The sequence below is a fragment of the Panthera onca genome, chromosome D3 (assembly GCF_046562875.1).
Source record: "Panthera onca isolate mPanOnc1 chromosome D3, mPanOnc1 haplotype 2, whole genome shotgun sequence".
Classification (NCBI taxonomy): domain Eukaryota; kingdom Metazoa; phylum Chordata; class Mammalia; order Carnivora; family Felidae; genus Panthera; species Panthera onca.
In genome coordinates, this window is record NC_138350.1 from 57566359 (window position 1) to 57591246 (window position 24888).

Consider the following 24888-nt stretch of genomic DNA (forward strand, 5'->3'; position numbering starts at 1 on the left):
GCCCAGGTTGAGAATCACTTAACTGAACAATAGCCAAGATGTAATTAAGAACATCCTGGGGAGCTTGGGTGGCTCAGTCAGTTAAGCATCCAACTTCCACTCAGGTCATGATCTCACGGCTCATGAGTTCGATCCTCACGTTGGGCTCTGTACTGACAGCTCAGAGCCTAGAGCCCGCTTCAGATTCTGTCTCTATTTCTCTCCACCCCTCTCCTCCTTGTGTGCACTCTCTCTCTCTCAAATATAAATATTAAAAAAAAAAGAACGTGCTTTATGAATGGGGTTATTTCCAAACCTGCTGTCCTTTAATAATTCTTGAGGTTCTCTCTTGCTTATCTCTCTTGCTTATCTCTCTTGCACTTGTCTTGGGAAAAGCCAATGAATCTAAGTTGGATTAAAGAAAAGTGAAAAAACTGGGGCTCCTTCCCTGGTTAGGCCAGGAACCTAATAAGGCCACAGAATGGGCAAGATTTTTTTCCTCTCAGACCTCAAAGTGAGGAAGTGTTTTCATGTGAATTTCTTTCTAGAGATCTAGAAAAGAGATCAAGATGAATTGCTTCCTGATATGGCTCAATAAGTTGAGTGAAACTTTCACCACCCTGAAATCATATCATTGACTGCATGGGGCCCACATCCCATCTTCCCTTAGGTCTCCAGGGATTCGAACATTTAAAAAAAATTTTTTTAATGTTTTTATTTATTTTTGAGAGAGAGAGAGAGAGAGAGAGAGAATGTGAATGGGGGAGGGGCAGAGAAAGAGGGAGATAGAATCTGAAGCAGGCTCAAGGCTCTGAGCTGACAGCACAGAGCCCGACGTGGGGCTCAAATTTGTGAACCTTGAGATCATGACCCGAGATGAAGTCAGACGCTTAACCTACTGACCCACCCAGGTGCCCTGGGATTAGAACACTTACAAACTTCCGGAAGATGAAGCCTGCTTGGGCCCATACATCATGTGCTCTGGCCATGGGAAGGTCCACCAGTAGATGAAATTGGCCAAATAATAGGTCCCACCTGCTGCTTTCCTGCCACACCAGGTCCAGTGTTGGTACCTGGCCACTCACCTGAGGTTGGGGTCATGGGTGCAGCCGCCAGGCCATTCATGTTGAGGGCCGCCATCTGCTGCATCTGGGCGGCGGCGAAGGCAGCCATGGGGTTCAGGTAGCCGCCCTGTGCGACTGACGCCATTAGTGCCGCTTGCTGCTGCATCAGCTGGGGCAGAGGAAGTGGAAAAAATATCATGCGCTTCCAGGGGGGCAGCCCTCCCCACCAGGGGGCTCGGCTCCTGGAGACCAGCCTCCCAGGCCCTGAAACCCAGGGAGTTCAAATATATCCCCCCACCCCCACCCTCTGAGAGAACTGTATTCATAAGTAATGATAGGGTCTTAGGGACTCTAAAGTTGTAGAGGGGGAGGAGGAGGGGACTGGCTCCATGGGTGCCGGTCAGCCCTAAGAAAGGTCTGTCATCCATGGAGATGTGACAGCCAGAGCTCCAGAGACATGTTAGGTGAGCGTCTGTAGAGTTAACTTGGCATGGATTTGTTTAAGGTGGTCCTAACTTGGAGTCTGTTGGGTAGAAGCAACAGGAGAATCATGAATAGAACTCCAGGCACCCCCAGTGTCCTCACAAAGGTGAGCGGGGACTGGGTAGGTTGGTCACATGGCCAAGTTTGGACACTGATGAAGTGAAGTGAGCTTATATCTTTAGAACCGGAACGCCAGCCGACCTCAGGGCCACCCCTGTGGGGGCTGTGGTTATAAGTCTGGGGTCAGCTCCCGGGAGACGGGGACAGAGCTGGCTCCAGTGTGGAGGGAAGAAGTGGATGGCCAGCAGCATGAGGCAGGGTCTGAAGGGACCGCAGGGCAAGTGTGGATGCAGAGGGCCTTGGGGCACCTCAAAGGAGCCCTGCCAGGAATGACCGCCTCCCATGAGTGAGGGCAGAAGTAGAGTGGTGACGAACAAGCACGGGCACCTCTCTCACCACTTCCAGGTGGTGCTTCCTAGACTCTGACTAGTGGAAGAGCGCTGAGGGCACCCCACCTTGCTGCCCGGCCTAGAGGCCTCTCCAGCTCCTTCTCTATAGAACCAGAATAGCAGCCCACCTCCTCCTGGAAACCACCCTGCACTGGCCTAGACTTCTCTTAGCCCCCTCTGGTCTCTACTCCCTGGGTTCACTCCTCATCACTCCTCATGCTCCAGGACAGCAGGATATTCTGAGCCAGGAGCAGGGCTCCCCTCAGCACACTTAGACGTCCTTGCTCTCCCAGGCTCTGAGCAAAGTGAGCTAGAGAACAGCTGCGCGCACGGCCCCGCCCCTCACTCGGCTGCGCCCCCACTTACTGCCTGTGCGTAAGCGCCGTAGGCCCCAAACGGGATGGCCATGGGGTTGAACATGCCCATCTGGCCGGCCATCTGCTGCATTCGCCGCATCGTGCGCTCCTTGTCGGTGTCGGCAAACTTGACCACCAGACTGGATGAGGCTCCCTGCAGCCAGGACTGCGCGTGAGGCCCACTTGCCCCAGCTGCCTCCTCTCCCAGCTGTCCTTGCCCTGGCGGGACCCACCCGATCCTCTGGGGGAGGGCCCTGGGGAGGGGGAGGGATGGAGCCGGGCGGCACGTTCCAGCGCCTGCACTCGCCCAGCTGTCTGGGATCTTAACCCCACGGCAGGCGTTTTTTAATCTAGAGGCAGTCCAGTTCCTTACGTCTCTGGGCCTCAGTGTCCTTGTCTGAGAAATGGGGATAATGACAACGCCTTCCTGCCTCTTGAGGAGGCTGTGAGCGCCCCACATTTGGCAAAGTGTGCACGGAGCTCAAGGGCAGGCGGGGCCCTGCGGAGCTCTCGGTCCCTCTGGGGCCACCGCGGGGTCCTCACTTCATCCGGGAGCGCCCCACTCACCGGCATAGTCTGGCTGCCGTGCAGAGCGTTGATTGCGGCTTGTGCCTCGGCATGGGAGGAGTACTTCACAAAGGCGCACCCTGGGGGGACGGGAGAGGCTGAGCCAAGGCGCGAGGGCCGGCCGAGGAAGGCCTTAGAAGCGCGAGGGCTGAGAGGTGAGTCACCCGAGGGGCCGAGGGGAGAGGGCGCATCCCGGATGAAAGCAGAATGGGTGAGACACAGAGACTGAGAGAGAAAGAGAGACACGGAGAAACACAAAGACAGAACCACACAGAGACAGAGAAAGACCTGGACGGGGACGGAGACTTAAAAGCATCCTTATTTTAAGTCTCCCTGCCCCTCTCTGGACTTGGATGGCGGCCTTCCCTTATCCTCAGGCCGGACCGCCTTGCCCCTTCCAATCATCCTTCCCCGGCTTGCGGGTCGCAGGTCGGGGCCAGCTGGAGGCCCAGGACTGGCCGGGGTTGGGGGTTGCTGTGGGGCCCAAGGCCTCGCCCGCCCGCTCCCCCGCCCCGCCCCCACGCACCCTTGCTGTTGCCATCCGGCCCGCGCAGGATGGTACACTCCTCTATGTTCCCGAAGGCTTCGAAGAGGCGGCGCACGTCGTCCTCGGACTGCTGCTTGTTGAGCATGCCCACGAAGAGTTTTCTATCTTCTGGAACAAAATTAGGAGATGCTTACCCGGGCCAGAGGAGCCGGGCTGCACGCGGGCGGGCCCGGGCTGCCGGCGGGGAGGGGGGGGGGGTGGTGAGGGGGTGGTGGTAAGAGGGTACAACCGAAGGGTAAGAGGAGGAGGGGGAGGAGCTGGGCAGGCAAGAAGGCTCTTAGCTGGAGGGGGAGGGCTTGGACGCAGCTAGAGCAGGAGAGCCACAGGGTGAGGGGGTTGGGAGAGAGGGAGAGCATAGCCAGAGGTGGAGGTGAGGGAGGAAGGGTTGGGTCAAGGGGGCTGGATTGCAGCGACTGTGCCCCCTCCCGCCCAGAGGGCAGGCAGCACACAGAGGGAGTGAGGCCATTGGTCTGGCTGCCCACCTATATGGCACACGGATGGCACAGCGGTGGCACAAGGGGCATCTGGGCAACCCTGCATTCCCTTTCTCCTTCCTCTTAGCTACATACTATCTTCTTCAGCCACTTTCACCCCCAGATGCCAAAATTAACTCACAACAGGCAAGTCCACCACAGGGCTTTTGCATCTGTCCTTCCCTCTGTCTGAAGTGCCTCCCGATCACAAGGCTGAATTCTTCTCGCCTTCTAGGTCTCAGTTTAAATACTGCCTCTTCATCAAGGCCCCTCCTTCCTGCTCTCCTTTATTCTCTGTCTCAGAGGCCCAGATTCCAAAGGACCGTCGTTTACTGCTTTGCTTTGGTTTCTGTCCAGCTCCCTGCCCCCACCCCATGGATGCTCCCTGGGGGAAGAGAGCAGGCCTTGCCTGGAGTGCCAGTTAGTCAGCCCTCAGGACAGAGTTACGGAGTGGACAAACGAATGCCCTATGTCATTCCCAGGGTCACACCTTCTTTTTATCCCACATTGTTTGTACCTCCATCTGGTGTCCCTTCCTTGGTCTGGCCCTTCCTAGTTCATGCTGCAAAAATGTAGCCCTGGACACTTTTGTGGGACCTGTTCCTGAAGGCTGGGCTCCGGCACCAGTCTCCCCCCGCCCAGGGGGTTTAGAACGACTCGGTTTGTTGACACCATTTGGCCGCGTGCTTAGGGTAGCAGGGATCACACTGGACTGTGCGGCTCTGTAGCAGCCGTGACTGCCGAAGGATCTCCCATCCCACAAGCTTATTGCGATGTGACGATGTGACGTTAAGTCCTCCCACTGAGGTGGGGCCTGTGCTCCCTCCCCTCGAATCAGGGTGGGGCTGTGACTGCTCTAACCAATAAAGAATGGCACAAAGGATGCCTGCTGACTTCCAAGTTAAGTCATAAAAGGGAGGCGCTCCTACTTGGCTCTGTCTTTGGGAATGCTTTCTCTGTGAGAAGCCAGCCACCCTGCTGTGAAGAACTCGAGACTCAAAACTAGCTCACAAGAAAGTCCCCATGAGAAGGAACCCATGTCCCCAGCTGACGGCCAACATCGACCACCAGACATGGGAAGAATGAATCTGCAGATGATTCCGGCCCCCAGCCTTTGAATCTAACAGCTGAGGACCAGGCATCTTGGAGCAGAGACAGGCCTTCCATGCTGTGCCCTGTCTGAATGCCTAACCCCCAGGATCCATGAGTGTAACAAATGGTTATTTTACACCACTCAGTCTGGGGCTAAATTGTTATGCAGCCATAGGAGCTGGAACAGAATCCTTGTGGAAGCAGCACTCAGCAGGCACTCACTAGATGTTTGTTGACTCTCGAATGACTGACAAACACAGGCACACACAGCCTATGTGCAGAAACGTACACCCCCAAATTGCAAATGGCCCTGAGTTCTGGTTCCTGCGAATGTGAGAGCATTCTGAGTCTATGTCTCTCTGTACTCAGAGTACTTGCTACCTTCTGCCCCAGAGAACCTCCCCATGCCCAGACTGCCAGGAGAATTCACATAGAGCTGAGGAGGTGTCCTGGGGTCTGGAGCAAAGCAGAGGAAACCACCTGGTCCCTGCACTGCTTCACAAGCCACCCCAGAGTCCTCTACTTCAGGAAGCCCTGACCTCTGTCCTGTCAGTACCTCTTAGCCCAGAGCACTCAGCACTGGGCTAGTCCTCAGTGATGAGGTGGTCCTGGGTCCCAGCTCCTTCCATGCCCTACAGGGCATCATTGCCAGTTGTTGTTACTGCTTCTGGACCAGGGCACCCCAGTCTAGCCCTTCACCATTAGTGGGCTTCAGTCAAAGCTCTGGGGCCTGGAGCCCCTGCCTAGCCACCTGCCCCTTCCCGGGCAAGCAGGTGGCTTCTTGGGCCATCTCAAGGCCGGGCACACCCCGGCCCCATCTTCAGGGCTCACAGACTCCAAATTCTGGGCCAGGAAACCAAGAAGAAGAGAGAGAGAGAAAGTGGAGGGGTGAAGCTGGGGAAAGATGGGGGGAGATGATGTTAGGAGCGGAGGGAGAAGGAAAATGGCAGAAATGGAGGGAAAAGAATCAGAAACAAAAAGCATCCAGCAGAGATGGCAGAGGAGAGGGCAGAGACAGAGGGGAGAGGGGCAGTGGCTTATGTTTAACTCCCAGAAGCAGCAGCAACATTTTCCATGAAGTGGAGGAAGCTTCTCAAGCCTTCAGTGGAGTCATGAGTCATTACAACTCTGCACTCCTGTCCCCCACCCAGCCCCAGCGCCTTTTAAGGAATCCAATTAAATGGGATTTCCGGAAAGACAATGAAGTGAAACCCCCTGCCTCCTGCTAATCCCTGGCCCTCAGGTTTAGAAATTCCGTCTCCTCCCTGGGAAGGAAAAAGGAAGGGAAGAGGGGGGGCCCCTCCTCTGTCTGAGCCTGATTTAAATGCTGGGACCGAAACCCCGAGACTTCTCCTCTCTCCTGACATCTGAATATATTCCTTTATTATCATTATGACAGCCTTCTGATTGCATTAAAATTCACCCACACGTGCCTTTCTATTCAGGCACTTCCCTTTCGCCAGTTTTTCCCCCCTCATTTTTTTCTTCCTCTCCCCTGAAATTTTGTCTTCCTTACAGTTCTCCGTTCTCAGTTCTAGACCAGGGCCTTTCCTTCTGGAGGACTTTCCAAACTTGTAGGGGGCCAGGCTTCTCCTCTTCCTACTCGGAGACTTGGACGCCCGGATTTCCCCAGGGAGACTGCAGCTAGCGTTGCCTTTCTAGAAGACTGCAAGAAACCCAAGAACCCAGTCCCATTGCCACTCCCCTAGGTATTCTTGGGTGAGTCCTCCCCACTGCCCCACCCTCACTCCCCTAGGTGTTCTGGGGTGAGTCCACAACCCTCAAATGTTGGTTGGTTCCGGGACCCTCAAATGCACCCAGTTTGCACGCTCTTCGTTTCCACCTGGCTTTGGTGTGCTTCTAAGGATTCTCTTTCAGACCAGAGGCTGGAAGGACTCTTGAGTCCAAAGGTGGATCTCCTTGTGGCCCAGGCCCACTGGCTTAACCCCAGCACCGCTGCCTTGCCACTGTATAACTTCTCCCCACCTGGGCTTTAGGTCTACAGAATGGCAATAATCAGTCCTTCCTCATGTGATGGATGCTAGGCTTCCAAGAGATGCTACAGGAGTGGAACCTGGTCGCCACCAGGAACAACAGGGTGGACCGTTACTCCAGGAGGAAGAGGAAATGGAGGGCCACCCCTCCCTTCATTTGCCCTGCCCTAATTTGGCCAGGAGGGCCACCCCTGCTGTGTGTCCTAGATGGGGAGAGGTCATCTCTGGGGGGACTAGACTTATGCTATGGCTGACCAGCCAGCATGGACAACCTCCCCCTGTCACCCCACCCTCTGTGACCTCCTCTCCCTCTGGCTACTTTCCTGAGGCACTGTCTCCAAGTTGTGTCAGATGACCAATGGCACCATTTGGCTGGTGTCTTGGGTCTGATGTCAACCTAGTGAAAGTCTCAGAGGATGACTCAGTTTCCCCAGCCAGCCACCCTCTCCAACATCAACACAAGACCCCTGACTCCTGGACAGGCTAAGCAGTCCCTGACCATAGTCTGCCTATCTGACATGATACAGGGTCCCTGGGTAATGGTGAGTCTGTGGTGTTCTCACTCTCCCCTGTAAGCCCGCAGCCTTAAGCCCACGGCAGGACCTCGGGGGGGGGGGGGTGTTGTTGTGTCTCTGAGGAGGTGAGGGCAGGAGAGACCACAGAGCCAGGGGTGGAGATGGGCTGAAGACACCCCTGGGTGGGAAGTCATAGGGCCCAAACATGTGAGCAAGTGGAGGCTAGTGACTGGACCCCAGTACCTTCCCCTCAAGAGAGCCCAGCTTAAGGTAGGGGACTATAATACGTTCCTATTCTGGCTCCCAGGGCTGAGCCCAGTGCCAGACCACCCCCACCCTCGAGTCTTCACATGGGCTCCTCCTGTCAAGGGACAGAACAAGGGGAGTGTGCTCCTTAGTCATTCAATTGTTTGCTGAGCCCTTTTCTCTGCACCAGACACTGCTCCAGGCACCGGGCCTGCAACAGTAGGCTCACTGGAGCTGACGTCCATCCGCTGATGGCGACACAGGCCATCTGCAATAGACAGTTCCCAAACAAGACAAAGGCCACTGGGGCTGCCACGCAGTGGCCCCCAGAGCTCGTGTGCCCTCCCCGCAGGGCTCCAAGACACATAGTTGTAGCCTCTCCGGGTCTCTTGACTTCCCAATCCTATAACCCCTTGCTCCTGCCTCCCTGCTCTTTTAAAAAGTGAGTGCTTGTGTCTGCGGGTGTGGGGAGCACCTGGGGTCCTGGGGAGCAGGAGTGTGACACCCCAGAAGGGCTGGGCGGTGGAAGGTAGGCGCTAGTCTCAGCTCTGCCTGAAGCAGAGGCCAACTCTGCTTTCTGTGCCCAGTGTCCCAACGACCACTGCCAGGGAGTAGGCATAGTCTACAGCACCCCCAAATAATGCATGGGGAGAAGTACCCAGTTCTGTGTCAAATGAAGGTGTTTACAGCCACCTCAGAAGGGCCTGGATCAGTGCACCTGACCTACCGCCTAGGCTCACCCTCTGGTGACTCCTTCCGTGAGCATTTATTGAGCATTTACTATGAGAGAGGAGAGCCAGGAAACAGCTCTGGACTGTGCACCAGAGGGGCCAGGGTAGGGTGGGGAGGGGTGGAGGGGTGGGAGGAGGGGGAGTGTTTAGACCCTGAAGGCTTCCAGAAGGAGGCGGGCTGGGGATTCCACTTCTGGGGGACCAGTGCAGGGGCTCTAGACCACAAGAGCATTTGAGCAAAGTCTGAGAGGTGGGAGGGACCCCTCTTTTCACCCACTCCCAGTGGTCTCTGCATGCCACAGGGCTGGCAGTAAGGGGGTCAGGCTGAAGTTCAACTTTCCCTTTCCAACAGCCTCTTGCCTGCTGCCCCAGCACAAACACACACAGCTCCCATTCCTCTGGCCTCAGGAGTCTTTTTTATTTCCCCAGAACCTCAATCTAATTAAGCTCCAGGTTCCCAACCTATAAAAAGCATTGGGTGACACCTCCCAGGAGCCATAGATAGGTGGATAGGTGCTTATGAAAAGGCAATGGAATCTGGTTGCCAGAATATTAGGCTTTTTCCAATCCCTCCCTGAGAGAAACTCCTACACTCGTTCACTCAGGATGTCAGGGCAGAATGGGGCTCTGGCTGGAAGGGTTTGCATTTTAAAAGGAGGGTCCAGGAAACCAAGAAGCAAGACACTGATAGATGGCAAGTTTAGGCCAGGCTCCTACACGGGATATTTCCCGGTGGTGCCTGAGCTCCCTCGGATGTGCAAGGAGCATCTTGCGGGCTTGCAGGGGGAGTGGGCCCCCGACTGGGGAGGGCGGGGGTGACAGCAGCACCACTTGACACGCCAAATGCCAGCGCCCTAGCGCTAATGCTCAAATTCCGGTTTAATTTTCAAAATTTGATTCGCTCATTACCATCGGCATTAAACAATATTTCCTGCTTAAGGATAGACGGCTGCTGGGGCACTGTGGACGAGTGTTCAGATGGTTAATGCCTTTTATGGCCGCAATAGACTTTTACTGTTCTCTTCCCTCCAGCTGCCGAGGGTGGGTGGGTGGGGGGCCTGGAGCTAGGGAGAACCCCAGGGTGAGGGGCCAAGGTGGGGAATATGGGGCTTTGAGGTCTGCGGCTGGCGGGGAGGGCAGAGGGGTTACTGGGGGGCCTGGCTTCTGCAGGATTTAAAGCCAGCCCAGCAAGAGATGCTTTCCTTTGGGTCCCTGGAGACTCAACGACAGCAATTTGGGGAGTGAGGAAGAAATGCTCCGTTCACAATCACGGAGCCAGAGGTCTTCCGTCCTGCTCTGCAGGCTTTGGACCCAAAGGTGGTCTGGGTGAGGCCGGAGCCCAGAGCCTGAGGTGCACCACGTGCCTGCCTCAGCTGCTGGCAGGACGTAGAGCCCTGAGGGCCACCCCAGGCAGGGCCCTCGCGCATCTATCAGGCTGTTGACTTTGGGACCAGGGGACTCCCAGGGTGCCTCCTGGATCCCAGAACCATCTGCTCTCCCTGGAGATGATCTAAGCGCACCAGGGCCCACAGGCAGTGAGTCTGAGGGGAAGACGCTTACTCCTGTTCCCTAGCTTCACCGCCAATCAGGGAGGACCTTCAAAGGAAGGGGACAAGGGAGGCACACCGACTCGATAGGAGGGGCAGGGGGACATCTTCCAGGCAGTGACTGAAGCTGTTTGTCAAATCAACCTAGGGCAAGTCATGTGCCCTCCCTGGGCCCCCATTTCCTCACTTATAAAAGGGAGAGAATAACTGTGCCCACCTTCTAGGGTTGTTAGAAAGTTAGAAAGTTAGAAAGTTAGAAAGTTAAAGAGCTTAGTACACGGGGTGTTAGCACAGTGCCGGGCACAGAGCGAATGCTCAGTAAATGCACTCATTGTGCCGGTTACAGCCCTTACTGCCACTGCTCACCCACAGGGGCTCCAGCTGGTGGGGTGAGGAGGCCCACCCTCACCCCCAGGGGTGTGGAGAGGACCCCCAGGTACTTTGAAATGAACAAAGTGATTCTTGCCCAGCCCAGCCTTTGCACCACCCTAACCAAATGGTAGTGTTTTGGGGACGGCTGAGATGCTCCCCAGCCTCCTCCAAGAGGTCTACCTGGATTGATCCAAAACAGGGCATTTCTCCCAAAGTCACACCAAGCCCAGCAATGTGCTAGTTCCACCAGTTCTGCTGGTCCAGACCCATCAAGCACCTCTGGCTCCCAAGGGACAAGCGGGGTTCAAACCAATCATCTGAATCTAAATCTGTGCCATTTTCAAGATTGCTGACCCCTCCCCCCACAACCAGAGTCCCAAGACCTCCCCTGCCTCCTATTTGCCAGCCCTAGTAGAGCCCCCCACGTTCCTCCCCCAGGAGAGCAGCATGCAGCCTCAAACCTGCCTTCCAAAAAAAAGGGGGTGGAAGACAGGGCAGGGGGCTCCTCTCATAATGGGATCCGGACAATGTCCCCCTCCTCAAGTTGGCGTGGGCGGTCGGCAGCCTCCCTGCACACCCAGGTTAAGGGCTTGGGTATGGATCCCTCTGTAGCAGTGTGATGGGTTCAGCCACCCTCCTGAGAGCCAGTCCCTTCACCTGGGACATGGGGTCACCCGCCAGGCCCACGTGGGTTCTCAGCGTGAAGTGAACCAGTGAGTAGAAAAGTCGTGGCCCCTTTGGTCCCCACAACACGCACACTGTCAGAGCCAGAGCGGGGAGGCAGCTGGGGGGAGCTGCCTCCCCCTCCAAGGATAAAAGCCTTCTTGCCTGGGAAGGAGGCTGAGGGAGACATCAAACCAGATCAAAGGCTGCTGGGGCTGGGACTGGGATGGGGCTCCCTCTCCACCGGGGATGCAAATGAGGACCCTCAGCCAGCTCTGGCCTCTGGGGGAGGCGGTGCCAGGCCTTGATCTACCAGCTCCCTCGTGACAGGCGCTGTTTGATGTTGGGGGTGGGAGGAGGCAGGAGCCCTGCGTCCAGTCCCTACACATTCGCATTCCTTCGGCTCCTGCCTCCCAGTGCTTCGGGATCTGGCCCCAGCCACGTCAGTCTCCTCCTCGCGGTCTCTTGACACCCACCCAGGCCCACTGCTATCTGCTCTCCACACAGCAGCCAGAGAGGGGTCAGTTCAACTGCAAGGCGGAGCTCAAACCTCACAGTGGCTCCCATGTCCCTGAGCACAAGCCCACTCTTCTAGAGATGTGTAAGGGACTGCACAGGCACCCCACACTCCACTTCTCCCTGGTCTCTCCTTCCCTCGCTCCAGACCTCTGGGTCTCCATGCTTTCTCAGGAATAGTCCCTGTGCACCTCTGCCCCCCGCCCGGCCCCCACCTGGGGCATTTGCACCTCCTGTTCTTCCTCTTGTCTCAGAGATCGTGTTCTAGATATCCTCAGGACTCTTCACCTCCTGCAAGCCTTCCATCACATGTCACCTGCTCATTGAACTTTCTGACCTGCTAGTTCAAGTCACGGCCTTCACACTCACTGTCCTCTTCGCTGGACTTTTTCATAACATGTATGACCTTATTTTGCTCATTTATGTCCAGACTCCCATCCATTTCATTCATTGCTGAGCGCCCAATGCCTAACATGCCTGGCATGTAGTAGATGTTCACTTAATATTTGTTGACATGAATACATGAGCCTATTTGCCCAGTGAGCATTGGGAGTGGCACTCCAATGGGGCTGGCCTGAGGGTGGGTGCTGGCGATGAGGCACCGACCTCCAGGAGTCCTCAGAAAGTAGGAAATGAGTGGCCCTTGTTGATAAGTGCAGGCGCCTAGCAGGTGATGGATGAGCTGTGTGGCCAGGGGGTGGAGAGGGGTCTAAGAGGCTCAGTTTGGGCCCTGAAGGATTCACGGGCAGGGGTTGCCAGCTAGAACTGGCAAGGGGCAGGCATCCCAGGTCAGGGAGCAGTACGTGCAAAAGCAGGAGGTGAGAAGGGGCGTGTGGTACTAGGGAGCAGCAATGACACACGTAGGTATGCACGCACATGCACTCCTCCTCCTTCCTCTTCTCCTGCCCATCGCAATCTAAACACCTCCCCCAAAGCCCAAGGCCTGGACGCTCACTTCTGACCACTGCAAACTTGGCCTGGGACTCCCACTCTGGGTATAGGCTCCTTGCCTGTGCCCATCCTCACTGCCTGCCATGTGCTCCCTGGGCTTGGCCTAGCTCCCGGATTCACAGCACCAGCCCACCCAGTCTCCGTGTCACCCCAGTCACCCCACAGAGCCTGTGGACCCAACTCCCACATCACAGAACCTCTGCTGCCCCCAGGCACCCCGACTCCAACCCCAGACTGACTCCCTGACTCCGGGAGGTGGTTAAAACAGCCACAATAGTGAGGACTGTCATGGTTCTCATTTATTGAACACTCGCTATGACCTGGGCAGTGAGATAAGCACTTGACAGGTGTAGTGGGTATTTGATCATTTCTACTGTGTACAGGAAGAAACCGAGAAACAGAAGAGTTCAGCATCTTTCCCAGAAATGCGACACTCAGTCACCGGCGAAGCTGAGACCCACACTCAGCCATCTGAGCTGAGCTGAGCCGAGCTCTCCCCGTCACCTTCCTTCCAGGGGAAGATGGTGTTACCTAGACTTCTCTCTCCCTCTCTTTTCTCTCCACCCCTCCATCTCCACACAGACGACTGGCAAAGGCCTAATAACCTGTTCCTTCTCCAAGTCCAGGGCTTCGATTCAGCGCCTGGAAGGGGGACCGGGCAGGTTAACTGTAACCGGCTCAGGCTTCTCCTTGATTCCTGATGGCCTGGGGGCCTCTCTTTATGCCTCACAAACCCTTCCCAGTCTCATTCACCCCTCTGCCCAAAGCCCCGCTGCCTTGAGCTCCCCTGGGTGACGAGGAAGGAAGCTTGTTCCGGATGAGTCCTCAGGCCTTCCCCTTCCTGAGGTCTAGGCTGTAAGGTCCTCTCTCCTCCCCACACAGGAAAAGGGACCTGCTGGCAGAATCCACTCCCTGGGCGGAGCATGCCCCTCCAGCCCCCTGGTGGCTGCCTGGAGCACAGGTGTGGGTCTGTGCCATTGAGGGCTCGCAGCATGCTTTGGGAGACAGGACTAGAACTTGGGGACTGTCACCACCCTGGGGGCCAGGGATGCCCCTGCACACTTGTCTCTTACATTCTTCGAGACGATGGGTAGGCATGAGGGCCCTGAGTTGGGCAGGAACTGAACCCTGGAGGTTGAGTACAGGTGAGGGGTCTGGAGGCCACCCCTGCACCCCTAGCTGCCTCCTCTTGGCTCTCCGACCCACATCCCGCACCGAGTCTGCACCAGGCCTCCCAGGGGAAGCCTGGGATACAAAGTGGATCTACGTAGAAGTCACCTTTCTCCAGGACAGCAGCACACAGCCATCTCTCCAGGTAACCGATCGCACGTTTGATCTGCTACATTGTCCTCATCAGGCGCATGGTGCATGACAGACGGCCTGGGGTTCTGTGGGGACTTCTCGGCAGCCGAACCCTGTTGTCTAATGGGGTTTCCACTGGCGTCTGGTGCATTCTGCAGCATTTCACCCATCACAGGATAATTTATAGCCTAATGGGGACTTTTTCCCTTTATATCATGTGGGAGCATAAATTATGGCCAGTTTGTCCTCGGCTCTCAAGGAGACAGACAGAGCAAGGCTCTCTTCCAGCAAAAAGAGGAGGCTTCTGTAGGGGACACGTACGGCAGGGTGGCCAGAGGATGGTGGGGCACAAGAGGAGGAGAGACCAAGGAATGCTGTTAAGAACATCTCATTGGCAGGGCAGAGAATCTAGTCAAGGTGGCCGCAGGTACTGGGGAAGAAGAGTCCCACGTAGGGCCACTCTTCTCTAGTCACTTTGGATCAAGGCTTGTTAGGTGAGTGGCAGAGCAGCACGGCTGTGGCTATGAGGAGACACTCTGCTTGCCGATCACCTGACCACCGGGCCACAGCCCAACCTCTACCCCAGCCACAAGCTCACCCTCACCGTCCCAGCTAGAGCCCTACTTCCTACAGCCTCTTAGATACAGTGGCTAGTCATGGGTCCCACCCCCCCACCCCCCCACTCCTCCCCAACCTCCTGCACAGCCAGAGACATAATGCAGTGCTAGGGAGCAGTGCACAGCTCCTGCCCCTCTGATCCATGCCCAGTTTTAGCATTGAGGGTGCAGCTTTGCTGCTTGTGGGACGAGGGAGGAGAGTAGCCTTCTGACTTCTAACAGCCTGCCGCGTGTATTCCTGGGGAGGGGCAAACACCTTGTCTAATACAACAGTAGTCACGCTTGAACCCAGAGGCTATACTACCGTAGCCACCAAGCCCATTCTCCACCCTGGACACTGTGACAAGGACTTCTGGTGAGCCTGGGTGGGCTCATCGAGGCCAGTGTGGGGGTGATGCTTCCTGAAAACCCTGGCAGGAGTCTCGCGGCAGCCCAGAAGAAAGTTGCCTCACACGCCCCACCGAAGAGCCCAGCCTTGCCCAGAGCCCAAGCCTTTCCCTAGAAGAGCAAAGCCTGCTCCTCCTTCCTTGGGACACCCTTTCTAGAAAAACAGCAGAGGTCTTGGATCTTATAAGATGTTGGTTCTTGGCCCTGACTGTTAGGAAAATCACCTGGAGGCTTTCAATAATAAAGATACCCAGGGCCAGCTTCTGCGATACAGACTCGTCTGGAGCTCAGTATTTTTGTTTTTTGTTTTTGGTTTCTTTGAAAGCTACTCAAGTAATACCAACATGCAACCAAGGCTGGGAAGAGCCGTGACAGGTCTTCTCCAGGCTGCTCCTGGCTATCTCCACTCAGGCACCACCTCTCTGGCCCTAGGCCCCCAGCAAGAGCTCAGCCCTTGGGACTGCAGGATTCTGTGCCTGCTGGTGCTGGGGGGAGGGCCACACCCACCTTCTCTGCCCTGACACCTGAGGCTGAGCCAGCCCTGCTCTGAGAGGAGGGTCCTAGCCTCTTTCATCAGCCTTCAGGTTTCCTTCCTGTCCATCTTTGTTCCAGTGCCCTTAGCCCTCCTGCAGTCACTGCTGTCCCCCAACACCCTTCTCAATGGAGCTCAGATGGTCTATGCTTAAGTACACACCTTGTTAACTCATGACTGATAATGGACTACAGATAGACACAGAGATGGATGGATGGCAGACATGATTAATAGATGCTAGATATCCAGATTAAATGTTGGATGATAGATACACAGATGAGAGAAAAATGATTGCTGCGAGCAGATAGATTTATGGTCGATGGTACGTAAATAGCAATAGGTAAATGTGGATGGATGGATGGATGGCTACAGTGTGTCTAAGGGCTTCAGATAATGGGGTCTGAATGCAAAAGGTCAGAAAACTAGTCATGGCCACCCACACCTGTTAGGGTGTCAGCTCTCAGAAGAATAAGGAACCCAGCTCTGCTCAAGACCTATCTTGAACCAACTTCTCTTTCAACTCAGGTTCTTGAACCTTCACATTTTCTGATGGGTTTGCTGTAGGTTGCAGTGGGGCTCATTTCCTGCAGACATCTGAAGCTTCTCTTTGATGCTTCCCTGAGCCTGCAGGTGGGCCCAGGGCACTTCCTGAGCCCCCACTGTACCTGATAAGGACCTCTCCTCCTAGGGGCAGACCTGTCCATCTCCCCCATAGGTGCATGGTCCCCAAAGGCCAAAGTCATATGCTCCAACCCCACAGAGCACGTTGGTTTCTGGAGTGTGGCAGGCAGGACTGGCCCCTGCAGTTTGATGGCCGATGTCAGCCCATATGGGATACATAGAGATTCATCCATTCACTCCTCCTGTCAGGGATCACGCCCTCAGAGAGGACAGTGAGAGCTAATCCATGCTGAGTGCTTGCCAAGGGCCAAGCACTGCTCAAGAGGATGCACCTTAGTTTCCTGAGGATGTACCACTGTTACCCCTATTTACAGATGAGGAGACTGAGGCACGGAGAGGTCTGACAGCTTGCTGACAGTCCCATGGCTAATCAACAGCACGGCCAGGATTTGGACCCAGGTGGTCTGGCTCCCCACCTCTCATCTACCATGCCAAAAGCACTCCCTGCCCTGCTCACCAGAGTGGATGGTCGTGAGGCTCAGGTGAGCTCAGGAGAATACACGGCTCTGGGAACTGGACAGGGCTGCACATTTACAAGACATTATTCTTTCCAATGACTAACGAGATTGCGAGGGGAGCGTCCATGTCCTCAGCAGAGCAAACTATGCTGAAGGGTGACAGCATAACCGTTGAGTGTGGCTCACATTGCTAATGACAGAGGCACCCGCTCTTGTCACTCAGGGGTCCTCCTGAGGCCTTCAGGTTGGCAATACCAAGTAAGTCACAGAGTGGCAGAAAGGGGAAATCCCATGTTTCAGCAGCCTGCAGGTCAGCTCTGCACCCCTTCTGTTATTCACCAGTCAGGCACACAGCTGGCCGACAAACTCTGTTCGAGGGACTGTGTCAAGAGGTACAGGAGTAGATCTGCCCCTCCGCTAAACGTGCTTCTGGACTGGAGCCTGGATGACCCCGCCGTGAAGGGCAGAGCCAGATGGGCACTGATAGAAAGGGAGCATGCAGGTCATGATCTCATGGTTTGTGGGTTGGAGCCCTGCCATTAGGATCTCTGTCGGTGCAAAGCCACTTCAGATCCTCTGTCCCCCACTCTCTCTACCCCGCCTCTCCTCCAGTGCACATGCGCTCTCTCTCAAAAAATAACTGAACTTTAAAAAAAAAAAAAAAGGTTTCAAGTTTACTTTGAGGCAAAGGAATAAACCAATTTACCATATATCTCCTTAAGACTTACAAACTTTTAAAGACCATAAACATAAGATCCCCAAAGTTTTGATAATTGTTGAAGCTGCATAAGGAATACCAGAGCAACTATCCTATTTGTATATTTGAACATTTCCATAATATTTAGTTTTTTTTTTTTTAAATGTGGGTGGTTCCAGTCAGTTGGTTAGGCATGTGACTTTGGCTCATCTCACAGTTCATGGGTTCAAGCCCCACGTTGGGCTATGTGCTGATAGCTCAGTCTGGAGCTTGCTTTGGATTCTGTGTCTCTCCCTCTCTTCCCTGATTGTGCTCTCTCAAAAATAAATAAACTTAAAAAAAAAAAAAAAAAAAAAGAAAGGGAGCATGACTTCAGAGGCCAGGCCACTCTGCCGGTCTTCTCTGGGCTGAGTTAGGCAGGGAGCGGTGGGGATAAGGAAGGAAACCTGTGATGGGTGCACAGAGGAGAGAATACAGAGTTTTATTCAGCACAAGTGCGTTTGCAAGGAGCTGGAGAATCCTGGTTTGAGAAGCAAGACACACGCTCGCACCAACAGGTCTTTTGAGGGGCAGCTGGAGGGGAGAGGCGGGCAGGGCCCACTCTGCCTGGAGCGGGCATGTCGGCGAGTGAAGGAGGAGGACAAGATGCCGGCTCCCCTCCCAGTCCTCCCCGCCCTGCCGCGGCCAGACACTTCCACGGCTGATGGTGCTGGCTGCCTTTGTGGACGTCCTGACAGTCCGTTCGGTGCCACCTGGGCATTTCCACATGTCCTGCCTGCTTCCCACTACCATGATTCAGTATAACACGGCTGTATCCCCATTTGACAGGTCGGTTAACTGAGGCTCACGGAAGCTGAGTGACAGGCTCAAGCCCACCTGGGCAAGTGATTTGGGTGGGATTGGCACCCGATGTTTCTGACGGCTGTGCCATGCCTTCTCTGGCGTGCAAAATAGAATATGGTTCACAAGTGCCTGCCCCAGGGCTTGGTATTCCGTCCTTTGGGTTAGAGGCCTTTGGACTCAGCACTCCCCTCTTCTGGGAGCTTTGGAAATGTGGGAGCTCTGTCACCTCAACAGGACTGATTTTGCCAGAAAGCGTCCTCTGGTTAGTGGGAGCAGATAAGCATTCAGGCCTGTAGTGCCTGAGAAAGAAAAAGGAGATGCAGGGGGGTGGGGTGGGGAGGGCAGCTGGTGTCTGGGCGAAGGGCTGGATGGTGCTGAGCTGGAAGTTGGTCTGTAATCATAATAGGATGAACGGCAGGGCCCGGTGTGTGGGCTGTGGGAAGCAGGGGACCCCCTCCCGCCACCCCCTGGGCTCGGAGTGAGGAAGAGGAGCCTGAAGAAGCCGATGGAGCCCGAGGAACAGGAGGAGGACAATGGCTTTCAGCCTGGATCCCCCCCACTGGTGGCCACAACTGCCCCTACCACCTGCCCCTTTCTCCCCTCCCAGCACACAGCAGCCAGATAGCCAAGGGCAGTGGTGCCATCTGACCTTGGGGTCCCAGACACCGCAAGCTTCGTCTGCTGACTGCATCAGAAACACTTCACTCCTAGGTAGATGTGACTATTTTTCAAACGCACATTGAATTTTTCGAATAAATGTGATTTTAAAAGTACCAGGGGTGCCTGGGTGGCTCAGTCAGTTAAGCATCCAACTTCAGCTCAGGTCATGATCTCATAGTCTGTGAGTTCAAGCCCCATGTCGGGCTCTGTGCTGACAGCTCAGAGCCTGGAGCCTGCTTCTGATTCTGCGTCTCCCTCTCTCTCTGCCCCTCCCCTGCTCGTGCTCTGTCTCTCTCTCAAAAATAAACAAACATTTAAAAAATGTACCAATTCCTTTAAAAGCACTGCCTAATTCAAGGTAGGTTGTTGCCATTTTGCATTCTCTCAAACAATGGATACTCAAAGAAAAACATCTGTCAAAGGGGGAGGGGTGCTGATGAATTTTTAATGTTAAAAATGGCTCTTAACCTTGAAAAATCTGGGCATGCTGATCCAAGGAAGATGGCAGGAGCCCGAGGAGCAGAACGTGCCCTGAGGCAGCCCAATCCTAGGGCTGGTGCCATGTTACCTGTGAGACCAGTGTCACCCACCCAGAGGGGACGATCGCGGTGGGGCATAGGGGGGCACACCCTGGACCCGCAGTTAGGAAGGTGAGTCCCCTAAAACTGTGACCTGGGCTCAGTGGCTGCTATTCTCTGTTCCAGGTCCTCAAGCTCATCCTTTGATGCGGCCGAGGGAGTCACAAGGACTGAGTCGCACGTCAGTTTCCAGTTAACACCGTGAGTCAGCATCTCGGTGGTGCCAGGAAAGACGCTGTCTGCGCTTCTGCTCTTGGGAGAAGCAGAACAACGGGCACTAGTAACCCACATATTAGTGAGTAGGTTTAGTCTGAGAATGTTCAAGGTGGGGAAGGGAGACTGGCCTCACCCTCGTGTGATCGGGGTCTACCTTTTTTTTTTTTTTTTAGTTTATTTATTTATTTTGAGAGAGAGAGAGAGAGAGAGAGAGAGAGAGATTGGAGAGAGCATACACCGAGGAGGGGCAGAGAGAATCCCAAGCAGGCTCCGTGCTGTCAGCACAGAACCCGACTCGGACTTGAACCCACAAACCACAAGATCATGACCTGAGCCAAAATCAAGAGTCAGATGCTTAACCGACTGAGCCACCCAGGTGCCCCTGATCTGGGTCAGAAGAAAACCAAGATGAAATGGGAGTCCTCCTTGGCCTGGAGGGTAGGAGCCTGGATTTGGTTCCCATCAGCGTGACAGCTCTTTGGACAGGGCAGAGGGTTCGGCCTGGCCTCACTGCCTCAGCTGGGCTACAGGATAATTGGGCCCGTAGCATGGGCTGACCTAAGGACCCAGTGGGTGAGGCCATGGAGATTTGGGATCTTTGAATAATGGGCAGCTCGTGGCGTGTTTACCAATTCTCACTCAACTCCTCCACCCCACCGCATTGGAGAGGTCCCTCCCAGGTCTTGAGGATCCATAGGTGTCCCTGAGAACAACCTATTTTGGCCAACTCTATTCAGACAGAACCCATAGTTAGATATCGCCCTCTTTCTAACCTTTGTAAAAACTGACCGGTCCCTTGTCCTAGCACAGCAGGGCCCTGTGTCCCCTCGAATACTTTGTCAGTTCAAGAGGACTAATGGTAGATACTGAGCTGATGCGGGTTTCCTTCCAGGATAGTGCATTTTAACAAGGCCCTCCAGAACCTTAATCCAAAGGAATGGACATTCATGTGACAAGTCAGGCCCTCTAGACAGCAGGGGAAGATGTATAATGGCTTGAAAACCTTCTGAGACTCCCAAACCACCCTGTAGAAACGCCCACCCATTCTGCCTTGGGGGAGGGAGGCTGTGCTCAGAGTGGGTTTCCAGAACTGCCTGCTGTCTGCCTTTTCTCCTTCCTTGCTGCCCGGAAGTGACCCAGACAGGCCAAGTACTTAGCACATTCTCTGAAATGGAAGAAAGTTGCCTGGTTATTAGTGGTGCCTAATGATATTTGCATAGATTAACAGACTTTAATACAGTCATGAATGCCACAATCCCGAGAAAATAATGAAGAAATCCATTACAACGTCATAAAGTAACTAAGTCAATACAGTAATAATTTGATCCCATATTAGTAATAATTTCATCTCCTGCTGCAAGGTGATTTTACAATGTGTACCGTTCCTGGACATTTTTTATAAATTTCACCTTTGCTGGAGATAATTAATTAACAAAATAAAAAAATACACTGCTGGTATTTTATACAATAAATTAGTCATTAGTTTAAACTAGCAAGCTGTGGTAAAACTTATTAAGACGGATGTGCTGGGATTTCTAACTTCTCTTCAAACGGCCTGTAACCCTCTCATGGGCAAAACCCAGAGGCTGCCTGGCGTCGGTGGCTCAGGGGGAGAGTCAGGTCCAGCAGAAGCCCATGGGGTGTCTGGTGAGGGAAGAGGGGAGGCCCAGCCACAAGCCACCAGGCATCCTTCTCTGCCTGTTCCCCTCAGGCACTGCCTTCCTTTCCTAAGGCTGCCGCAACAGAGTACACGAACTGGGTGGCAGAAAGCACCAGAAACCTATTGTCTCCCAGATCCGGAGACTAGAAATCAGAAGTCGAGGTGTCGGCAGGGCTGTGATTTCTTTCTTTCTTTCTTTCTTTCTTTCTTTCTTTCTTTCTTTCTTTCTTTCTCTTTCTTTCTTTCTTTCTTTCTTTCTTTCTTTCTTTTCTTCTTTCTTTCTTTCTTTCTTTCTTTTCTTTAATATTTATTTATTTTGAGGCAGAGAGAGAGAGCAAGTGGGGGAGGGGCAGACAGTGAGGGGAAGAGAGAGAATCCCAAACAGGCTCCGTGCTGTCAGTGCAGAGCCCAATGCACGGCTCGATCTCAGGAACCATGAGAACCATGAGATCATGACCTGGACTGAAATCAAGAGTCAGATGCTCAACCGACTGAGCCACCCAGGTGGTACCCTGGGGCTGTGATTTCTCTAAAGGCTCCAGGGGAGGATCCTTCCTTTCTTCCTCGCTTCCTGTGGAGTCTTGTAGCCACATCATTCCAGCCTCTGCCTCTATGGTCACATGGCATTCTGCCTGGACATTCAAATTCTCTGTGTTCAAATTTCCTCCTTTTTCTGAGGCCACTAGTCTTATTGGATTTAAGGCCTGCCCTCATCCAATATGACTTCAGCTTCACTTGATTGCATCTGCGAAGACTATTTCCAAATCAGGTCACAGTTCCAGGTGGACATGAAACCTAGAGGGACACTATTTAACCCCTATAGGCACCAAGGGCTTTTGTGTGATCACTGTCCCTCCTCCCCTATGAGGGAAGGAATAGACTGTCATGCTGAGGTGCCGGTGACTCCCAGATGAGCTGCCTGGCAGGGGCTGGCTGTTGAAAATCCATGGTTTCCTTAAGAAGTTCTCTGACAGGCTAGAGGGCACCTATGGACCCCCCCCCCCCCTGAAATGGTTAACACCATTTCATATCTATATTTCTCCTAAGGAAAGAGTGCATAGATTCCAACAGATTCTCAAAGGGGCCCAGGACCCCAAAGGATTCTTATCTCATTACCATGTAAAACATGTGGGGCCAGGGAGGGAGGATCACAGGAACTAATCAACCAACCAAGCGACCAACCAACCAAGAGCTCCCAAATACACAATTTTACAATGTTTCCAGAATGTTCCAATACTCTGTATCTCAAAACCGGTGTGGATGCTGAGGTTTCAGAAAGGAAGCTGTTGGAATCTCTGTACTATCACTGTGGCAAGGCTGGGGGAGGTGAAGGCACAGGGGCTCCCAGGATCCTGCATCTGGAGTACAAATGTCTTTGGATTTTGAATGTATTATCCAGCAGCTCATCCTCCAGATTGGCTATGGGGCAGGAGTAAATTTAAAAGTCAGCTGCTATGGGGGCACCTGGGTGGCTGTCGGTTGTGTCCAACTCTTGGTTTCGGCTCAGGTCATGATCTCACAGTTTTGTGAGTTTGAGTCCCACATCGGGCTCTGCGTTGATAGTGCACAGCCTCTTTTGGAGTCTCTCTCCCTCTTTCTCTGCCCCTCTCCCCACTCTCAAAAATAAATAAGCTTAAAAAAAAAAAAGTCAGCGGCTATGACTTACCCCTCCCCACCAAGTCCTTGAGAAAAATGTTCAGCAAGAAGCCACAAGGACAAAGGCCTCCTTCCCTGCCCAATTAGCTGTGTGTTACCTTCACCACTCGCCCCCATTAGGTGACATGATGCCAGGTCAGGCCCTGCAGGACCCACCTGTCAGAACAGGCACCCAGCCCCTGACCCATCTCACTCTGGCGAACCATCATGGTTCCTACGTCATCATCACTTTCCCTCAAGGGCTCTTGAGCCACCAGTTTGATGAATTTATTCTAGAAGTTTGCCAGAGGTAGTCTTCAAGATTGACAAGTTTCCAATGTTTGGAATCCAGTACCTTGACCTTTTAATAACTTGGACCTTCAGGGCACCTGGGTGGCTCAGTCAGTTAAGTGTCCGACTCTCGATCTTGGCTCAGGTCATGATCTTATGGTTTGTGAGTTCAAGCCCCATGTTGGGCTCTTTGCTGACAGCATGGAGCCTGCTTGGAATTCTCTCTCTCTCTCTCTCTCTCTGCCCCTACCCAACTTGTGCTCTCTCTTTCTCTCTCAAAACAAATAAATAAACTTAAAAAATGTTTTTTAATTAAAAAAATAAAAACCTGGACTTCATTCATTTCCAGGCTTTATGATGCCTCTGAACGTGACCCCCAGCAGCTCCAAGAGCCCATGTGCCTATTCTTTATGCCCTCCCAGGGCCACAGCTGAGTTTGGAGATTCAATCTAATTATGGGGCTAGGTTGGATCTCTTTGCCTTGTTTGGACATTCATTGTCTTTTTACAATGTTTCTCTACATTTCCTATCCTGAAGGCCAGTCTCTTTGCTGGAGAACACAGGTGCAATGCAGAAGTTAAACTCTGTTTTCGCTCAGACACCAGTTTACGGTTTGCTTCCCACACAGGTGTAACTGGTGAGTCTCAGGCAGGCAGGCATCCACCCCAGCCCGGTTGGTGTTCGTCTTTTTGGGCCATGTGGGGTGACAGGGGTCATTTGTCTATCTCTGGGGCTCTGGCTCAAAGCAGGGGGGAGGCAATTCCTCATATTGTGCTGTGCTGTACCTTCCTCATTTGCCTTGCTATGAAAACTCCTTCCCCTAATGTCTGTCCCAGATGTTACCTCAACCCATCCCAATCTCGACCCTGGAGGTGCTGACTGAGGAGGGCTGCAAAGGGCCTGCTTTCTTCCTACCATTCTCCTCAAGGAGGTCATCCTGTGGTCACCAGTTCCCAAGGCATGTCTGATGCCTAAGAAGCCCAGACGTGCAAGCTTTCAAGAAGGAGCTTGAATCTGGTTTGGGACGGAGTGGTTAAGAAGTTGCAGAAGATTTGGGGGATAAATGAAAGGTACTCCCTGAATTCAATGCCAAGGGCCCCACACAGGGTTGTGGAGAAGCTACACACATTGGCATGGGCCAGAGACTACTGCATAGAGAGGACCTGGAACACGCGAGGGGGAGGGGTCCTCTCCTGGAGGTGCCAGGAAAGGACTGTGTCTATTCTTGGAGTTCCTGCAATGTACCAGTCATCAGAAATGATAGTTTGATGCTTGTTTTACAGATGAGGAAACTGAGGTACATAAAGTCACATTGAGAAGCTCACCCACATTTGCACAGCTAGAAATTAGGAAGGGGTGGAATTGGATCGGTATACAATTTGTACCCCACCTCTACTGGCAGTGCCTGGGTGGGCCCGGGAGTCCTCAACATCCAGCACTGGATGGACACACATCTGTCACTCTCTACCCAGGGATGGTCCCTGCTAATGTTGGGGTGTGGGAGAGGAGCCGGGCTGGGGGTCAGGGCCCAGGTTCGAGCCTGGCTCGTTACCAGTGAGCTGTATAACCTGTGCCCCCTGTGTCACTTCTTGGGTCTTGGCCTTCTCTCGGAAGTGCAGTGGTGTGGCATTGCTGTGGACCACCTGCTTAGGGAGGAGCCCTTGGGGGAGCTCTGGAGGTCTCTTCTGGATGCTCAGGACCCCGCCATGCCCTGTCTCTTTCCTCCCTGCTGTCCCCTTTCTTTTTCCTGTCTCCTACAAGACCCCACATTCCAGTCACTTGGCAT

The 24888-nt window shown here is 53.8% G+C and overlaps 1 protein-coding gene across 50 annotated transcripts in view; it reads right to left on the reverse strand.

Annotated features, from left to right (window-relative positions):
- The window catches only part of CELF4 (CUGBP Elav-like family member 4), a 299755-nt gene that overhangs the window by 27783 nt on the left and 247084 nt on the right, over positions 1 to 24888 (reverse strand). For 30 of the 50 annotated variants that reach the window (XM_060613671.3, XM_060613712.3, XM_060613694.3 and 27 more), the window contains exons 4-7: positions 3425 to 3553; positions 2899 to 2978; positions 2342 to 2485; positions 1065 to 1212 (exon numbers count right to left, since the gene is read on the reverse strand). In XM_060613671.3, coding sequence (XP_060469654.1) covers positions 1065 to 1212; positions 2342 to 2485; positions 2899 to 2978; positions 3425 to 3553 — 501 coding nt within the window. The remainder of the gene's footprint in view (positions 1 to 1064; positions 1213 to 2341; positions 2486 to 2898; positions 2979 to 3424; positions 3554 to 24888) is intronic. The other 20 variants (XM_060613695.3, XM_060613670.3, XM_060613711.3 and 17 more) reach the window with 1 other exon arrangement.